Source organism: Symphodus melops, assembly GCF_947650265.1.
Source record: "Symphodus melops genome assembly, chromosome: 7".
NCBI lineage: Eukaryota > Metazoa > Chordata > Actinopteri > Labriformes > Labridae > Symphodus > Symphodus melops.
In genome coordinates this window covers 9,554,765-9,574,848 of record NC_136697.1, presented here as the reverse complement: position 1 = coordinate 9,574,848, position 20,084 = coordinate 9,554,765, and the positions used below count along the sequence as shown (strand labels likewise).

At 44.0% G+C, this 20,084-nt stretch overlaps 1 protein-coding gene across 2 annotated transcripts; it reads right to left on the bottom strand.

Annotated features, from left to right (window-relative positions):
- Positions 1-334: 334 nt before the first annotated feature.
- LOC306826344 (CTD small phosphatase-like protein) lies at positions 335-19,276 on the bottom strand. 2 transcript variants are annotated; one of them, XM_079347586.1, is made up of 8 exons: positions 18,594-19,276; positions 7,812-7,969; positions 7,638-7,670; positions 6,384-6,485; positions 5,647-5,703; positions 5,242-5,334; positions 4,590-4,775; positions 335-3,315 (listed from the first exon to the last, which is right to left on the bottom strand). In XM_079347586.1, exons 1-8 carry the CDS (start codon positions 18,667-18,669, stop codon positions 3,190-3,192), a joined length of 831 nt encoding a protein of 276 aa, XP_079203712.1. In that variant the 5' UTR covers positions 18,670-19,276; the 3' UTR covers positions 335-3,189. The 2 variants fall into 2 exon arrangements, with proteins under 2 accessions (XP_079203712.1, XP_079203713.1); XM_079347587.1 differs by lacking the exon at positions 7,638-7,670 and having other exon boundaries at positions 18,594-19,274.
- Positions 19,277-20,084: the final 808 nt, after the last annotated feature.

The following is a 20,084-nucleotide window of genomic DNA, read 5'->3' as shown; positions in this document are numbered from 1 at the left end:
AGAGATGAGATTGTTCTCAGATATGTCCTCACCACTGCATGCTCAGAAAGGTTTGATAAAAAAAAAAGCTCAACGGACAGGACAAGCAACATTTCTTCATAAGGATGTGCTTTATTGTGACATGAAGGAAATAAAGGGCCGATAAATGAAAGACTTCACTATAAATTATATTAACAGAACAAAGTGACTCTCTCTCTCAGGACTTTTGGGTTAATTTAAAAAAAGGGAACAGATTGAAAACCTCAATCACATCATCTGAAGTGACGATCTTTGGCCTGATTTTATGAACTCTACCAGACATCTGATTTAAAAGAAAAAAAAAAAACATCACAGGTTAGTTTCAATGAAGCCTTTTATTATGGAAAGAAAGAAACGGTGATGCTCAGGATGACAACACGCAAAGTAAGCCAACAAGAACCAACAAAGTGTTAGAAAAAAAGAAAAGAAAAAAGCACAGTGACTTGAACTCAAGTGTCGTATAACTTTGGTGTGAAATCAATAAAAAACGATGACTGTGATTATGAGTGAGGTGATACACAAAGGACGCACAAATGAGACATCTGTGCACACACACACACACACACGTACAGTATGTCCCCTGAAAGGAGAGACAAGACCTGACTGAGATTTATCACCAAAGGCAAGAGAGAGATCACCGACAGGAGGAAAACGATGAATACAACGGATCATAGGCGACTTTTTAAAACCAAATACTGACAAACGGTTGGTAGAAAAATATCACAATGATACAAACAACGTTTTCAGAGAAAGGTAAATCATGGAGAGGTGGAGGACAGTCTTATAAAAGGACATTGCACTGAAACTGTCATTGTGAGCTCGACACTCACCGACACGCATTACGAAAGAAAAAAAGAAAAAGATATTGTGATACGCCTGAAGGAGCAGCAGCCTTACCACGTGACAGAAAATGACGGGAATCATGAAGTAGTGTAGGTCTTTACAAAAATCACATCATGACCCATTAAGTAAGCAAAAACAGCGAAATAAAGCTGAAAGGTTTCCACGCTTCATTGCTTTCGTCTTTATTGTCTTCACTCGACCGGCCGTATACGGTCGGTTCTTTACACTCCATAAAATAAATGCTCATGAGAAGAGGGATAAAAATGGTCGATGTGATGTCGGAGTGAATGTAGAAACATTGCTTTGTGCCTCCACAGGCAGTAAGGCATCAACGCCCTGATGAGGTTCTTCACAGTTCTTCTGCAGCGCTCCGTATCGTTTCACCTTGCACGTCGACGGGCTAACATGGAGCTCTGTAGGTTTGGAAGGCGTCTTATTGTTTTCTCTTTTACTTTCTTCCAAAACAGACGCTGATATAACTGTGGCAATGAAGTTCATTATACGAGGTTTGGCTGATGTTGCGGAAATAAAAGAGCAACATTCAAGTTGTTTCAGTAATTCTAAAATTAAAATTCAGAAAAACTTTCCTCTTAAAATTGACTAAATTATAAAAAAGGTGATTTTGTCTAATTTTCAGGTTAAAAAACAAAACAGGGTTCAAAGTTCAATAATTCATGCTTTAAGTCATGATGATAACTTAGCCAGCCTGCACTGTCAACCAAACCTCTGCTGGCGAGCTCCGGACACCCAAACCAAACACTTTCCCCCCTAAAAAGGTTATTGCCATGGTAGCTAATGTTGCAGCATTCGGTTTGTGTGGCTCCTCTCAAGACGTAGGCACTGAGGTGAAGAGCAGTTAAAGAGAGTCTGGGAAGGTAAACACCACACGCTGTCTCCACAAACAACAGCGTCACTGGATGTAAATCAAGAGAGATGGTGTGATTTTAACGCCGTCCTGTCTCGATCGGACACTAAACTATACTCCCTTAAAAACACCAACTTCATGAAAACAGAGAAACATGGCACTCTACCATTTTCTGTAAGATCTGACCATTTGGAGAGAAAAAGAAAGAAAGAAAAAAAAAAGGGATACCTTTGCAACTGTGTACAATTCTGGAGGAGGATAATCCCCTCGCTGTGAAGATGCACCTCCAGTGCCAAAGAAGAAAGATAAAAGCAGCGGGCTAAAAGTTAGCCGTATGAGGAGCTGGTAACATTAAAAACCTTACGGATGTGTTTGACAGCTACCAGTCAAAAGAATCAGCCCAGAATGATACGCTTACTAATGGTTTGATGTTTTAGCTGAACCCCTGTAAAAAGATATGAAGCCTGGTCAAAACAACATCCTTATTTGGCAGTTCATAAAATGAGATGAAGGAGGGGAGGGAGAAGAATATGAGACAGAAATAAATGGCACATTTTTATCTGAGCATTCAGATCAAAACTATCAAACGCAAAGATCTAGGGTAAAGGTCAGGCATGAGGTTCACGACTGCAAACGTACTCATCTGCCTGAAACAAAGTAACTAGTTCTACATATAATGAAATCAGAAAGAAACAAAGTCACATCTAGATAATGGCACAAGCATACTGGGGAAATCAAGAGAATACTATGAAGACATTTACCCAGCGTCTGATGATCAAAGAAAACCAAAGTCAAAACTTGTTTATCAAGATATTCTGTGTCCACTTTAAAGCATATTGTGTGTCAAGACAGGAGTACTCTGGGAATATGCCATGTACAAAATATCTCCCTATATAAACAACATTCACACAAGGCACTTCATTCGGTAAGAAAAGAGAATCACAGTCCTTCCTATGACCAGACACTGCCTGCATAGCAACAAGACGAGGACTAAATCTTCTCAGGCTTTTGTGTGGTGCCACAAAAGGAGTTTCAGGGGAAAAAAAAAAAAAAAAGTTGTTTCCTTTTTTTTTTTTTTTTGGTTTCATAACAAGCACTTCACCGAATAGTAAAACTTTGTTGGTTTGAAAATAAAGACCAGAGTTCAATCCTCTTAGCTTTTTGTCCCAAGTGTTACACACACAGGACGCTGTGCACGTTCGCGTGTCTTCTGGTGAAACACAGTGCTCCTGGGATATTTAGTGTTTGTTTGTTTATTTTTTTCTGATGGCACTCAGAAGGCAGCCGGTCCCCAGGAAAGAAGACAGGGTTAAACGTGAAGGTTTCCACAGTGAGACTCCAGGGCGTCCCCTTGGGGCAGAGACAAGAGGGCCGCGTGTGGGAGGATCTGCCTGAGTCTGAGAGATGATGTGGCTGTCGAGAGGGGCGGAGGTGGACAGAGAGGAAGACTGTGGTGTGTCCTGCTACCTGCCTCTTAGGTTCTGCAGGACCCCGTAAACCTCTTCCTCTTTGCTGAGTCCCTCGAAGAAAGGCAGCAGGTCCAGGAGCTCTGTGTCATTCATGTCATCAAACCAGGACTGGACCGGAACCTTTAGAGGCGGGACACCACCTTCAGTTAGCTTTGACAATATGAACGTACAAACGGAAACATAGCCCTGACTTCAAGTCTCAGGAAAATACAACTAAGCGTCCAATTTGTCTTATGTACCGTAAATTCCGGACTATAAGCCGCTACTTTTTTCTCACACTTCGAGCACTGCGGCTTCTACTCCGGTGCGGCTAATGCATGGATTTTTTATGGGGGACAATGAGCTTCTGCAAAAAAAAAACTTTTGACTTCGTCACGTCGGATCTTAATATCAGTCATTTTGCGCTTCATGCACGCACCCTCATGATGGAAAACACACGGAGAAATACATATGATGCAGCTTTCAAGTTAAAGGCGATCGACCTGGCTGTCAAAGAAGCTAACAGAGCTGCTGCACGTTAAGATGACACTGACAGCGACAACAGAGACTGAGGAAGTGAGTAATGAAGTCATTCTGAGGCAGTGAATGGATGGACTTTTTCTTGTGAAATATATTACGGTCATCTTTTTCATCAGCCGTGTTACAGACACCGTCGGCTAGGCTTCGTATTGTAACGGTTCATGTTGTAAAGTCAGTAGTTGATAATGTGTTCATAATTCCGATTATGTGGAGAGTCAGTGAATGCACCAGCGAGAACGTGTTGAGTGGCTGTATGAGAGAACGCTGGGGGAGAGAGTTGGATTGTTACGGCAAGTTATGTGTTGCTCTCTGCTGTAAACGGCGTGGTCACGGCCGACAGTGATCGGGTTATTAAAAGTTATTATTTGAACGCTCTCGTCGTCCTTTAACGTCCGTACGGACGCTACAGTATTTGCGGATGTTACCGGTAGCCTACGTCTGTGTAAATAGCTCTTGTTATAGCGTGGACACCTGCGGCTTATAATCAAGTGCGGCTTATATATGTACAAATACATTTATTTACTTATTTTTAGCCGGTGCGGCTTATATCCAGGTGCGCTCAATAGTAGGGAATTTACGGTACTTAAAAGTTAGAAATACGAGTGTGAAGTGTTTGAGAGATGAGTTTAAATCATATTTCTAAATAATTGTGTTCAAGTTTTGGAGACCTCTGATATTTGTTTGTATTCAGATATTGATTAAAACAAATACACACAGTGTGAGTCTGTTATTGTGTTGAAGTCTGTTAACTACACTTTTAGATTATGTTAATGAGGTTCTCATCTTTAATCTACTGCTTGCTTTTCCTATTGCAGCCACAGTTTCTCTGTGCTCCGAGACGACCGTAAGGCGCAGTGTATGTTTGTGACACTTACAGCGTTTTCTGGGTGGAAAATGTACGAGGCAGGCGAATTGTCCACAATGATGACGTTGCTGAGCTCTCGTCCCAGCCGGCTGAGGTCTTTGACATAGTTCCCTCTGTGAAAAACGCAGGACTCTCTGAAGAGTCGGGCTCGAAACACGCCCCACTGGTCCAGCAGGTCCGCCACAGGGTCTGCGTACTGTCCGAGACAAACAGACACAGAAAGTGTTACGCTGCTAAAAGCAAACGTTGGGTACATCCTGCAAGACAACAACAAAGCAGCCAATAGACTGTTGAGACTCATGAACAGATCTAAAGTGCTACAGCAGGTGATCATCACAGACTGCTACCTGATAAGGAAGCTGCCTCAGGACTATACAACCAACAACACGACACCTACTGCTGCTTTAAGCTCAGCGTGGGGAATACTTGCTAAGGCACAAACAGCAGGCCCACATGATGCCTCTTCTCGGCCTCATTCATGAAACTTACCCGTGCATTATTGTCAAAGATGCAAAGACACAGAAGAAAAGTGAAACAGAGGAAGTGTGAAATAACAGACAGCTTGTGCAAAACAAGGAACTAGAAAATGTTGTTTCGTGGCAGGCATTGGCTCGTTGCCAAAACTCAGATATAAAAGATTTACACGTCCGAGCTGCACTCACCTTGGCGAGGCTGGCTGTAAAGAGCACACATTCAAAAAGCTCGCCCATCTTTTGAAGGAACTCGTCCACATGGGGTCGCTTCAGCACGTAAACCTGCAGGACGCAGCACAGACTTTAGGGCCGGTTTAGAGGAGCACGACACACAGCGTCAGGACTGTTTGTGAAGAGTTTCATGTCGTGCAGTTCTTCCTTCACAGACTTTATCCTTACTCACAGTTTAGACGCCTCGACCCCTTTGCAAGCGACTACCACCCAGTGCAAGTAATCATGAATAGGCCGACCAGGATACACACAGCCTATCCTGGATTACTTGAACTGGATCACAGTCAGTCTCTTCAGGATCTTCACATCGAAACACTCCTGAATGACAACACATCATGTTTCTGAACTGTCTGAGTGTAATACCTGATGAACGGTACCATCGATCTCCACTGGAACAATGAAATCAGCGTTGCTGATGGGCTGTGGGAGGAAACACAAAACAAGATCTGAGGCATTGAGACTGTTGATGTAGTACCACATGTGACCAGCAGAGGTCCTGCTGGGAACACTCACTTCACATGTAGATAGTTTAAACTCTTTCTGAAAGAATAATGATGATTATGTAGTCCATTTATGTTCTGACTAAACAAAGACATCACAACTTTCTCCCCCACAGAGGACGAGGACGCCCTCCTCAGACAGGGTGAAAAAACAGACAGTCCTCATGGTCTTATGTATGTGACGAAGCTTGTAAAAGCTTGAAGAGGAAGCTAAAGAGAAACAGCAGCAGGTTCATCCTCTGGCCTACATCCAGCCTGCGTAATGTCTCTGCTGTTGTTACTTCAGCACATCCTCCACCACCTGCTCCTCTCCTACCTGTGTTTACACAGTGATCCAACGGTTTGACACAGGCAGGTTATTGTTCCACTCTTTGGTTAAAAGCATCTCTTGTACAAATGTGTTCTTCTTGTTGCAAAGCGGTTTATGTCCACAGTATGATTTACTAAGTTACAGGAAATAGTTGTGTGAGTGACATTGTTCGATTTCACATTTTGACCATTAAAACAGTAAAGCCGGCTGGTGGCTTAACTGATGTAAAAGAGACGGCTATAGAAGTGTTCATGTCAACTGAACACTCCTAACCTGGAGCCTCTTCTTACCTTGAATGAGCTGTGGACGAGCGTTTCATCCAGGTCAATCACCACACACTTTTTGCCATAGTCAGATATTATCATCTCAGGTAGGAGGTATTTGGCTGGTGGCTGGATAGAAATAGACAATACAGATTATGTCAGAGAGAGAGAGAGAGAGAGAGGGTGAGAGACTTTTTTGTGGAAATTAATGTCCAAGGCTGAGCAGAAAGCAAACACCATGTTAGGATAAGCACCCATGACGATGCAGCTTGATGAGGAAATATTCTTTTCGTATCTTAAAAAAACACCCAGAGGACACTTCAAACAGGACACGCCCTCTTTACAGCCCCGTTAGTCGTAGAAGGTAAAGCTGGAAGGCTGAAGGAGTTTTAACAGTCACAGAAACAGATGTGCTTGATTTAAGGATTCAGCATTTGAAAGATGAGGGGAATCCGTTCAAAGTGGGGCCATCAAGGCTCATGTGAGTGAGGTCTACATGGAGACAAAGCAGCTAGGAGGTATTACAAAGTAACAGTAACTATTTTGGCCGCTAAGGCTAACTTGGTTAGCATGCGCCTTATCAGGTACAATCACACTCCTGTGCGTCTGCCCGCTCTTCAAGACTTCTTTAACGCAAAGCATCGCTTCAGAAGGGTTTTACTCTTCTTTTTGTTTGAATCTGTTTTCACATGAGCTATGTTGCTCCCTCTGATGCACCTGGTCTTTGTTATGTGCATCATGCAAACAGCTTTTGAAATCAGTCAGGACTGACTCCTTTACTGTCGGACTTTAAGGACTTTGGGAGATCTGTGACGATTTAATAACATGTTTCACTAAATCTCAGCCATGAAAAGGTGAGCTGCTGCTCTTCTCAGTCTGAACTGCTTGTGAACATCAAACATGACAGGATGAAGTTATGTGGGGAAAGAAGGCCTCAGTGCAGAAACATTGTATTAAAAAACTTTTACTTTACTTGTGGCACCTGATGAATTAAAACAGCTTTAAACTGAACTTGTTAGAAAAGTTAGTGTCACAGTATTTCAGAGAGCATACAAACCACGGAGGATCACTCATGCAGACCAGTCACCGCGGCACCACTTAAACCCACAGGTGAATATACACCTTCCAAAAGCCAGTGCAACCATCGACTGAAAATGAACCGCAGAACGATAGGCGAGCAAAAGCTCTCTGAGGAGCACTGGAGCCCACACAGAGAGGATGTGCCAGCAGCAGCCCACTCAGCCTGCATGCAGAGGAAAAGAAATAAAAGGCAATACATACACTAGGGACAGGGATGACCTCGACCTGGTCACACTAGAACATAAAAGAGACACACACACGTACAAAAACAGGGTGAGGGGGAGAAAAGACAACAACAGAAACAAGACAACTAAAAGAGTCCACAGAGATAAAGTCACAAACACTTAGAGTGTGTTTGCCGCAGCATCCGCTCACCTTGGGAGGAGATCCGTTCTCCTCGACAGGTGGAGGCAGGGCGCTGGTGTTGGTGTTGTTGGCTGGCGGTTCCACATTGTAATCTCGGAAGCAGCAGAAGAATGTGCTGAAGATGCTCCGGCTCCTCTGCTTCTTTAGGCTGCTGTTCGACTGGGACGCTGTGGAAACAACAGAGAGGGGGGTGAACGAGTGGTGATGCAAAAACTGTTGTCATATAAATGTAGCAGGCTGCAGACAGGAAGAGCTCATGTTTGGCGTTTTGCATGCTGAGCGGTGGACGCTGCTTGGATTACTGTGAACAAACAGTTAAACGATCAGAAGAGTTTTGCTAAGTGACCGCAGCGGCGTGAGCTGCACTCAATCACAACAATAGGCGAGACCTTGACACTGTGATTAAATGGCATTAGAGTTGGGTTTTGTCTCCCCGCTCTGGCAGAAGTACTGATCAGAAAATAACTTGGCTGACTGGGTGACTTCATCAGTCACACATAGCGACAGTTCAGAGCGTGCTCGCCTCTGATTGCAAATCGCTTCTCATTCCAGGACTACAGAGCAGGGCCAAAATCAGACCCTCAGCTTGTATTAATAGTGACAAGTTAAAGGCTGCAACCCCCCCCCCCCCCCCCCCCCCTCCTCCTCCTCCTGGATCCCGCCCAGCTGTGGATCCCATCACCTGATTGGCCCAGGGGTCTCCATTTTGAACACTTGCTTACATTTCCCACGTTTCAGCTGGCAGGTGAGTGACTGAAGCAGCCTGGACATGCAAAGAGAAGAGGGGAGGGGAGGGAGACCCTCAGACCCACGCAGGGCCTATACAAGGCTGCATTCCTCTCCACACATGTGCCCTCCCACCTCTCCCCTCGGCTCACAACCTGAATGCTTCTGCAACTGAAGAGCAGCAAACAGCATTATGTCATGCCTTTAGGCATCTTTATGTTGAGCTACTTTACGATCCTGACCTCAAAAAAAAAAAAAAAAACTCAGAAGACATCTGTGGAAGATAAAGACACATCAAATGTCTCAACATAATCTTAATCTTAACACACAATATAACAGAAGACAGACAGCTTTGAAACACTTATGATAATACCAGCAAAGTTTTTCTTTCAATAGTAAGGTGGAGTATCGTCTTCATTGTAGGGATGGGTACGAGTACTCGGGTACTCGCCGCTGACTCCATTATTCGAGTTGCAAGTCATTACTCACACACCTGTGCGAGCGCCGCTTTTGGCTCATACAGCGTTATATTTGTAACCCAGCTTTTTTATTTTCGCCTCACTGAACATACTAGCAAGGAAAATAATGAACGGGATACAAACGTATGACTTCTTCAGCTTCAGTACACAAGAGGCAGATGTCAACAAAAACAACAGGCAGCTACAGCAACTCTCAAGCGACAAATTAGACAGAAAGCAAAAGCACAACAAATACAGAACTGTCTGCTACACCTGCGACATGTCAGTCAAGAAAAGTGATGACAAAACAACGAAGTGGATGTTCAGAGCAAGATTTGTGGCGTTAAAATTACAAACCAAAGAAATATAAGTGTGATGCTTAAAACACGATTGGAAAACAGCAGAGACCAAAACAGGCAGTCTCACGTCACGTCGTTAGCTAGCGCTGTTAGCGCACGTCGTTAGCCTGCTAATAACCAAAATGGTAACTGGAGATATACTTCCATTAAGTTTTATAGAAGGAGCCTCAGAGAGCTCAGGGTTTGTCGAGCCGGAGTACAAGTGAGCATCACGGAGAACAACGGGTACGAGGTTGTTCTTTGAGAAACACAGTATAACGTACATACAGCCTACGCTGCTAACGTGATATGACGATCACTTTCTGTTGTTGGCTATTTATTTATCTTTAAATATTGTATGTTTGTCATTTTACAGAAATAACAGGTACTTACTGGATGTTTATGTCATGTTTTCATTCTTGCGTCTGACGCAAGATTATTTTTATGATTAAAAAAATTTATCTGCGAGTACTCGTTCATTAGATAATTTGAGTACAGAGAGGACAGTAAATTGCCATCCCTACTTCATTTACATACTTTAATTGTATTTTCTACCACTGTTCAAAACTATGAGACAGCAGAGCACAGTTTGAAGAAATACTCTGATCACATTTGTCTGTTTATCACTATCCGTCAATCTACGGCACGCGGGTGATTTGACCTTATCATCATCTTCTTTAACGACTCCAGCTCATTCACCTCGTGACAAGTTTGTTCCAATATGAATCCTTCAACGAGGGGACGTGCTTTCAATGTGAGGGACTTTTTAAACCTGTACATGTGATAAGTCAAACAGCATGTAGTAGGAGGGAAATAAGGATACACTCAACACACGATAAGACGCGTCGGTGTGCCGATGAAGAATATTCTTTTTGATCAGATAAAAAGAAAATGATCCAAACGAGTCACCATTAAGAAACACTCTTTTTTTTTTTTAACGTTAGTGAATCCTCTGAGGAAAACGATCTGTTCCTGTCAAAAATAACAAAGTGTCAGGTGGAAGTGCCAACATCAAGGAGGAATATAAAAAGATGTTTAAGAAACTCCAGCTTCTGCTCAATGTTTCTGGAGAATTAAACCGACTCTACACGCTGGAAAATACCAAACACTGACACAACACAGCAGCAAACACTAAATAAAACAACTTACATCGTGACTTTAAGAGCCATTGCTTTCTTTGCGACATCATGAAATAGATCTAAAGGGAAATTAACCAACTTGCTCTCGATGGTCCCTGCTGAACAATGATCATATCTGCCCTAATAAGCCGGGTTTAAAATCTAAAAATAACCTAATCAGGGCCAAAGACTTCCTTTGTTCAACTAGACCTTGTCTTGTCACTTTAGCTCCGTTTCCTTGTAAAACTGGGACAGTTGTGATTCATCAGTACAATCAACCTATTCCTGTACTCAAAGACCCTCAGAAAACACAAAGGACGTCTGAGTCATGCACAGAGCACAACCTCTCAAACGTCGCTCACCTGGAGATAAAGAGACTCACTCACCAAGAGTTTGGATTTCAATCAGTCGCTCCTCGACACAAGGCTCAACCACACGCCAAGGCTCATGTAGAAAATATGAAATGTTGTACTCTGCTTTTCATGACGGGTTTTCTATCGTTATAAAAAGGTAGATAAGAGACAGAGGGATTACTGTCGCACTGTACAAACACTTAAGTGACTGACATACGTCATCGTGCCTCTGAGAAAAAAGCAGCACAGTTTAAAAAACTCAACACAAAGCTGTGAAGTGGCTTCACAGAACAGCAGGTTTTAACACAGAAACAGAGATAAAAAATAAATAAATTAAAAAAAAGCTATAGGATTTCAATTAAAATCTTCTGATCTTTATACAGAAGTTATTGACAACACAATATCCAAACAGTGAATAAGGTGGTGTTTATCCATCAGTGTGGCCTCATGTGTGAACTGCCATCAAACATGCGCGGTTAAACTCAATAATGAAGGCAGAGTGTAAAAGCTGTTTATCAGCCTATTGTTTCCTTCACTCCCCCCTGAACTGCTACCTTATCGTGGTGGGGGAGTTTGAGCACTCGAATGACCCTCAGAGCTATGTTGTCGGGGGCTTTGAGCCCCCAGCAGGGTCACCCAAGGCAAACAGGTCCTAGGCGACGGGTCAGAATAATGCCGCAAATGCCGGGTTCAGCCCGAAAGGACGACGCGGGCCCGTCCTCCTGTGGACCCACCATCCACAGAGGAAGCCGTAGGGGTCGGGTGCAGTGTGGATCGGGCGGCAGTCGACGGCGGGGGCCTCGGCGACCCAATCCCCGGACGCAGCTTCTGGCTTTTGGGACATGGAACGTCACCTCACTGGGGGGGAAGCAGCCTGAGCTTGTGCAGGAGGTTGAGAGGTACCGGCTAGATATAGTCAGGCTCACGTCCACGCACTGCTTGGGCTCTAGAACCCAGCTCCTTGAGAGGGGCTGGACTCTCTACTTCTCTGGAGTTGCCCGCGGTGAGAGGCGGCGGGCTGGTGTGGGCTTGCTCATAGCCCAACAGCTCAGCCGCCAGGTGTTGGAGTTCACCCCGGTGAACGAGAGGGTCGTGTCCCTTCGCCTTCGGGTAGGGGATAGGTCTCTAACAGTTGTTTCGGCCTACAGCCCGGACGGCAGTGCGGAGTACCCGGCCTTTTTGGAGTCCCTGGGAGGGGTGCTGGACAGTGCTCCGACTGGGGACTCCATTGTTCTACTGGGGGACTTCAATGCTCACGTGGGCAACGACAGTGAGATCTGGAGTGGGGTGATTGGGATGAACGGCCTCCCTGATCTGAACCAGAGTGGTGTTCTGTTATTGGACTTCTGTGCTCGTCACAGTTTGTCCATAACAAACACCATGTTCGAGCACAGGGATGTCCATAAGTGCACGTGGCACCAGGACTCCGGAAGTAAGGGAGGCCGTCAAGCTGAAGAAGGAGTCCTATCGGGCGTTGCTAGCGCATAGGACTCCTGAGGCAGCTGACGGGTACCGGCAGGCCAGGCGTTCTGCAGCCCGGACGGTCGTGGAGGCGAAAACTCGGGCCTGGGAGGAGTTCAGGGAGGCCATGGAGGAGGACTTTCGGTCAGCCTCGAGGAAATTCTGGCAAACCGTTCGTCGCCTCAGGAGGGGGAAGCAGTGCTTCACCAACACTGTTTACAGTGGAGGTGGGGAGCTGCTGACCTCAAATGGGGATGTAGTAGGACGGTGGAAGGAATATTTCGAGGATCTCCTCAATCCCACCTTCACGTCTTCCACTGAGGAAGCAGAGGCTGAGTGCTCAGAGGTGGATTCGTCCATCACCCAAGCCGAAGTCACCGAGGTAGTTGGCAAGCTCCTTGGTGGCAAGGCTCCTGGGGTGGATGAGATTCGCCCTGAGTACCTTAAGTCTGTGGATGTGCAGGGGCTGTCATGGTTGACACGCCTCTGTAACATCGCGTGGAGGTCGGGGACAGTGCCTCTGGACTGGCAGACCGGGGTGGTGGTCCCTCTTTTCAAGAAGGGGGACCGGAGGGTGTGTTCCAACTACCGGGGAATCACACTCCTCAGCCTCCCTGGGAAAGTCTATTCCACGGTACTGGAGAGGAGGTTCCGGCTGTTAGTCGAACCTCGGATTCAAGAGGAACAATGCGGTTTTCGTCCTGGCCGTGGAACACTGGACCAGCTCTACACTCTCCAGCAGGTGCTCGAGGGTTCATGGGAGTTTGCCCAAGCCGAAAGGCGAAGCTCTCGATTTACCGGTCGATCTTCGTTCCTACCCTCACCTATGGTCATGAGCTTTGGGTCATGACCGAAAGAACGAGATCTCGGATACAAGCGGCCGAAATGGGCTCGGTCACCAGGGAGGAGCTCGGAGTAGAGCCGTTACTCCTCCACATCGAGAGGAGTCAGTTGAGGTGGTTCGGGCATCTGGTCCGGATGCCCCCTGGATGTCTCCCTAGGGAGGTGTTCCGGGCATGTCCCTCTGGGAGGAGGCCTCAGGGTCGACCCAGGACACGCTGGAGAGACTATGTCTCTCGGCTGACTTGGGAACGCCTCGGGGTCCCACCGGAAGAGCTGGAGGAGGTGTCTGGGGTGAGGGAAGTCTGGGTGTCTCTGCTTAGACTGCTGCCCCCGTGACCCGGCCCCAGATAAGCGGTAGAAAATAAATGAATGGATGAATGGATGGATGGATGGATTGTTTCCTTCAGTCAGTCTTACACGTTTGTATCTTTGGGTCTCACGAGTCGAATCACTTTTATTCAGTCTATTTTTGAATTAGTCCATACTTCAGGATCGAGCCCAGTCATCTGTGAGACTGGATCCATTTGTTGACAGCTAGCTTTAGCACTGATCATTTCCCCCCCACCTCTCGTCAGTGGTGATTCATATTGCTATTGTTATTAGTTATTGTTGTTAGTATTTGATTGTTGTTGCTTCCTAAAGCTTGGGCTGAATGTTAGCTGAGCGCTGGTCTGCACGTTTCTTCATGAGAATGGTTTCAGGTTTGAGGACTTCACGATTTAAATAGACACTGACTGTTATTGGATCATGAGACCGTAATGCTGCCAATTTGAGTTCCAACATTGATTGTCAGGTTTTTTCATTTACCAACAATTATATAAATAAATTCAATCAATTCCAAAACGGAGATAAATAAAAAATTATATGCAAGACAATATTATGTTTTAGTCAATTAGAGTAACCTGACTTTACCTCTATGACTTAGTCAACACCATGTATTTATGCTGTGGGAGTAAACTGGCTGACATGACAGTGTTAATAACTATGTCACAAATATGTTTGGCTCTGTAAAATATTTGATCTCAGTCTACGTTTTTAAATCATATTTTGTATGAATTCCTGTTGTAATTAAGTCAGTTGAATCATATAAAGTATTAGGTCGTGTTCCTATAAGCCCACTGAACCTGCGTTATCAAGAGCATTACATAATTTAGCTGCACATCTGTTTGTTTATTCAGCTGTGTTTTGACTTTACATTTGCAAGTCAAACTTCAGGATCCCAACTCAGTGATCCAGAAGAAATGTAGACGGATGCAGATGACATTTAATGTTCGATGAGTAGCGCACTTATTTAAGTCTTCAACATGTTGACATCAAGAGGAGGGAGACGGGAGGATGTAAAGACACCCACACATCTCAGAAATGCATTCAAGTTGAAGCTCATGAATATGAGGAGTGCCAACTTTAATTAGTTTCAACACTATTTCATAAACACTCTCCCAAAACCACATTATTAAAAAGCCACCGAGACCACATCCCCCTTTTTCTTTGATCTTCTTTTGAAAACAAAGTTGTTGACCCACACTAAAGCAGAGTATGACCACATGGACAGAAAACAGATTATTGTCTTCTTCGCTGTAGTTATACTCGGCCTTGAGGTCAGTGGTGCTCTGACCAACTGGGTAGCGAGTCTAAATTTAGTCCCGCTGCTTGGCAGCTCCACCACTGTGGAGTCCAGGCACATGTCCTGAGACAGTCAGCAGAGAAACACTGAGAGCAAAGGTAGTCCATTTTGTCCAGACAGTTTGGAGCCTGTTCAAGCAGCAGAAGACTACCGGTCAGATTCCTGGAGGACAGCTGCTGAGATCAGCTTCACGTTCAGTCCTTGGCACCAGATAAGAGACTGTCAAATTGTTGCAATGACGACAGCTACAAATCCAGGCACGCATAAGAAAGGAACAATAACTTTATGAATCTTTTTTTGTTAAATCATGACTTAACATACCACACAATTAAAGCCTATACTTTTTAAAACATCTCAAACAAAAGAGAGAAAGAAAACCTCCGCTCTATTCTTATCAAGCAGGTAATGTTCGACTCAGCCTCAGGGAAAGAAATGTGTGAGAGTTGTTCTATAGAAGAAAACGGAGGAGGCAGCAGACAAACACAATCGTTGCTGCTCTACTGTGTCCAGAATAACAGGCAACTTAGACCAATACAAGGTGTGACTTTGATGCAGCGTGTTCATTTCCTGCTGAGGGACGCTCTCTATCCGAAGCAGCTAAACTGCTCTAACAGCTTGAAACATTTCAAAAGCCTCTGCTGACTGCAAGCCTGGAATAAAGTTACAAGAAATACAATGTGTCCTGAGCTGCTTCAAAATCTTACACTTTAGTTTGTGTTCAATCGTAATCACACCGTCTTTCAACTCATGACATGATCTATGAGAGAGACACACACAATCATGAGACCGAAATGGTCCCTTACTTTGCTTTTATTCTCTGACAACAAATTCTGAAAGGAAATAATTCATTTTAGAGAGAAACATCCCTGATACAACAGAAGACCTTCGAAGCAGCACATTTTAAAACTGCAATCTCGACTGCAAGGAAACCCTTCTAACTTTCCAGAACACGACTGTCGTCACTGCAGCAGCTTCTATTTACGCATGTGTCCAGCCTGCCACTAATAATCAGTGTGCGGCTCGAATCCCAATCTGCAATGATATTCCCGCTCAACTCCCACATACCTGAAATGATGATACCTTAAGTGACGCACTCGTACGTTCACGTTGCATTGAGTCCCTGGTAGTTACTGAGGGATACCTCTGTTCCCTCAGGAGAAAGCATTGTCGTGCCTCAAAGACTTAAGTTCTCACATTACTAATGGTCTGTCAAGTGACGTTTGAGATGTGATACTGATACACGTCCCACGGGGCCCGTGTGACCCGGAAAGTGTCGGGCTCGCCCCAGGAACAGGACTCAGAAATGGTTCTGTGAATGAGCTTGAGCTGCAGATCTAAAAAGTAGCCTGGACAATTAATCAGCCAGCTGATAATATCCGTTGATATTAGCACATCTAGAGATGATCTGATCATTTGATATGTGTCGGTATTAAGAGATTTATCCACCAGTCCGTCAGTGACGTGTGTAGTTACTCTGCAGTTGAGTGACCGTCTTGTCTTCATCATCTTTCCCACAAGTGTTTGATAACTGCATCAGTATCTGATTGTCTTCTCTTCTTAACATTCATTTCACTTGATTTATGTTGTTCTTTTTAAGCAGTACAATGTAGAAGAATACTTTTAATGTTGGTCTCCTCCCCCCCCCCCCCCCCCCCCCCCCCGAGTGGTCCAATTAAAAAGTGGAGCCCCGCCTCTATAAGGGTTTTTGAGACTTAAACGGGTACTGATAACAGAGAGAAGATATCTATTTTGTCTGGACTTGTTTTTAAAGTTTATTGGGAACCAATGAAAGCAAAAATCCTTATGCAGCAAGTCAACTCTAGTGCTAAGCTATCATGCTAACCCCCCCCCACTGTGATGCGCTGGCCGTCTTACTAAAGGCAGCTCTGAGTTTATTTTGAACCATGCTCAACAAACTACTTGATGATTTACCTGTAAACATTTAGGCCGAAGCAGATCTATCTGTTCGAGGCCAAAATCAGCACAATTCAAAAGGCTGAGGGATGTATCGGCAATGCTGTACTAAACAGTGAGTGGAGAGATAATAATACATCATGGAGTGTAGTGAAATCAAGGCACTAGAAAATCACTTTATCTCTGATATTCCCTGGTATGTGGGAGAACATTTACTTAAAATAAAGAAAGGGTTGAGATGGGTTCAACGTTGCTGAAAAAAAGCACTAACAACGTACAACTGGATATTACAAAACAGAAAATTCACTAGAGGCTTCACATGTGATGTTATCTTTGTAGTTACTTCTATCGACACAGACAAACTGCATATCAGTGAATGGCTGTTCAAACGTTTTCATCCTGCGATGAGACCACAGTGATTACTCTCCAACGTCACCGACTCATATCTCCAGCAAAATACTTCACCAGACGTCTGACATGAAACACCACGGACAGTTTTCCTCTTCCCACGTCAAAGTGAAACATCAGGTCAAACCACCATGAACTTTTCAGATTCCTGCGGTCGCGATTCATTTAATGGGCAGGAATGAGTCACCTATCAGATCATGTGTGTCGTTATATGGCACAAAAACAGCTACTTGCAAACCTGGGATATCATAAGCCTCGTTTCCATGTGACGCTATCACGTAGCTGATGCGGCTGTCGGCGTCCCGCTTAAACCTGATTAATGCTTCTTGCGGTTGACGTGGTGGGCACGGTCCATGCTACTGTCGAGTCCTTTCATACTGATTGCGGCCGGAGCGCTCGGCGCTCAACACAGCCCGAAGAACGGACCTTTTTTTAACAGCATAAAGTGCTTCCGACTCCTCCAACCAATCATTGCTAAGCGGTCGGCATGAACCCGTCCATGTTGTTACAAAATCTTGGAGGGCGCTCAGACCGTCCGCTGACCCTCCTTATGCTGTCTCGCCGTCTGCGATTGCGTAATATCTCTGAATTACTGAATGAGGTTTTACACGCCGCCTATCAAATATGGCACAGTTGGCTGTGGAAATACAAACCGGACCAGGCTTTACGGAACCAACCAGTACTGATCCATACCGGACCGCTGTGTGGAAACGGGACTTTAGGGACATGATAGGGCTGGGAAATTAAACCAAAGCAACATTCAGATCCTCTCACCAACATAATTTTTCCCATGGCAATTATTTTTATTATTTTCAGGGCAGTCATGTGACCACATGAAGCATTGTCCTTTAATTGGACACAATTTGTCTTTAGGGAAGAGGACGCAGGACAAAAACAAGTCAAATGTAAACACGAAAAACTGTAAAAAGTTATTTTTAATTTATTTAATTATGACTTTAAAACCAAAATGTGTCGTTTTCATTTCACTTCAAAATATTCAATAAATAATCACAAACATAGTTAATCAGATACGCACCCTGTCATTAGAAACAAATATGCTAACCTTAGGATAGTCAGTGAACTATGAGGGCAAAAAAGTAAAACTAAACCATTGTTCATTGATCACCATGGAGACAAATGAATCGTGATATTAATATGAGGTCAAATCGCCCAGCCCTAGGATTTTAGGACATGGATATTTGCTCCTTTTTATCTTCATGTGTGAAGAGCTAAAGTTCAGTCTCTCACCATATTAGTTGGCTTTAAAGAGATAAAAGTGAAGAGGAGCAGCTGGCTCGATCAGCCTCCTCTCATGTTGTAGACTAACTCTGGCAGTTATTATAGGTTAAAGTTTCTGTGTAACAAACATGTTGTAGACTAACTCTGACAGTGATTATAGGTTAAAGTTTCTGTGTAACAAACATGTTGTAGACTAACTCTGGCAGTGATTATAGGTTAAAGTTTGTGTGTATCAAATAATCAACCAGTGTCTAAACGTGTTGACTAGCTGAGAGCTAATTTCAGCTAGCGCTACTTCTCCATCCTTACCTTTCTCCTGGTTGAAGCATATTATTTCCTCCTCCTTTGGGTTAGAAACTTGGGTTATTATGGACATGTGGTCCATTGATGCGGGTAGTTATTCCTGTTTTTATGTCCCTCGATGTTACTCCTACTGACGTGCTTGCTAGCCACTGTTAGCTAGCAGAGGACGAAGTGTTGTGTCAGCGGTGTTAGCCACACAGCTAGCTTAGCTTCAAAGGAAGCCGGAGGAGGGCTGTCATTTATGGCTCTCCGTATAATATCATTGCTGCAAAACTAAACACTTGTGGGGGAAAACTCAACTGCGCAAACCGCTTAAAAAACAAAAACAAACAACGTCGATTTGCTAACTAGCTGAAGTTAGCACGTAGCTTAGCGAGTCAGCCTTGAAGCTCCGGGATCCAAACTGTGAACAGAGACGGTGAAAACACGAGGAAGCCCGATAGGACGACTGATCTGGTCATAAAACATGCAGGCTGCTGATCGGTGAAGTTAGCTGACACTTTGAGGCAGACAGTTCATGAGTACCGGCCCTTCATCCCCAGCAACATGGAGGCTTTATGTGTGTGTGTGTGTGGAGTAGTGAAGCGGGGGAGAGGAGGGAGGGGGCGGGTTTGTTTTCTGTCATGGACTCTCAGCCTGGACCAGACTCCTCCAAGCTCCCTTTCCCCCGTATACTGATGATGATGGGTCACGTTTTAATAACTTCACATGTTTCAACTGCGTTAATTAATACCACAAACCCGAGTTACAGCTTTAACCAGTTAATGATCAAACAATATCACTTTTAACAATCCAAGTCAAAAAAGTTGACAGTTCAAAACCCTCAGTATGAGGGTGTGAGCTTTCTCCATTTGCGGGCAATGTTAACAAGCTGACAGCGCCACCCAGTGTTCAAATCAGGTAACTGCTTCGAGTAGCTAAAATAAGATGATCCTTATTTATCTCACAAAAACGTAGTGTTACAGCTGCTAAGAGCAGGATAGTCAAACAGAAAAAAAACACAGTGCACATTTAAATGAAACATAAAGAATATAGATCTAATAGTTATAGAGCCGGCTGCAGGGCTGCAGCTGTAACAGATATTATTGTTGCTATTGTCACAAAGATAACCAGTGTGCTGTCTTGATAATCCCTAAACAATAACAAAAATGAAAAGCTTAAAATAAAAGTAATGTGCAATGTAAAATAGTAGAAGATGAACAAGTGTATACCAAGAACAAATCAAACATCTTCATAATTATGCAATAAATAAATCAGGTATTAGAGAAGTTAAAACAATCATTATTAAACTAATAATAACATAACATTTTTTTTATTAACTCAGTCAAATTATTTCTATCAATTTTATTATTAAAGGCACATCATGTTGACCACTATTTGTCACTTTTGCTTGTGTTGTTCTTCGTTGTATCTGTTTATTGCTTGTGTGGTGTTAGAGCCTGTCTCGTTGTGTCCAAGTTATGTTTTTCTCTTTTTATGTTTGATCATCAACAATAA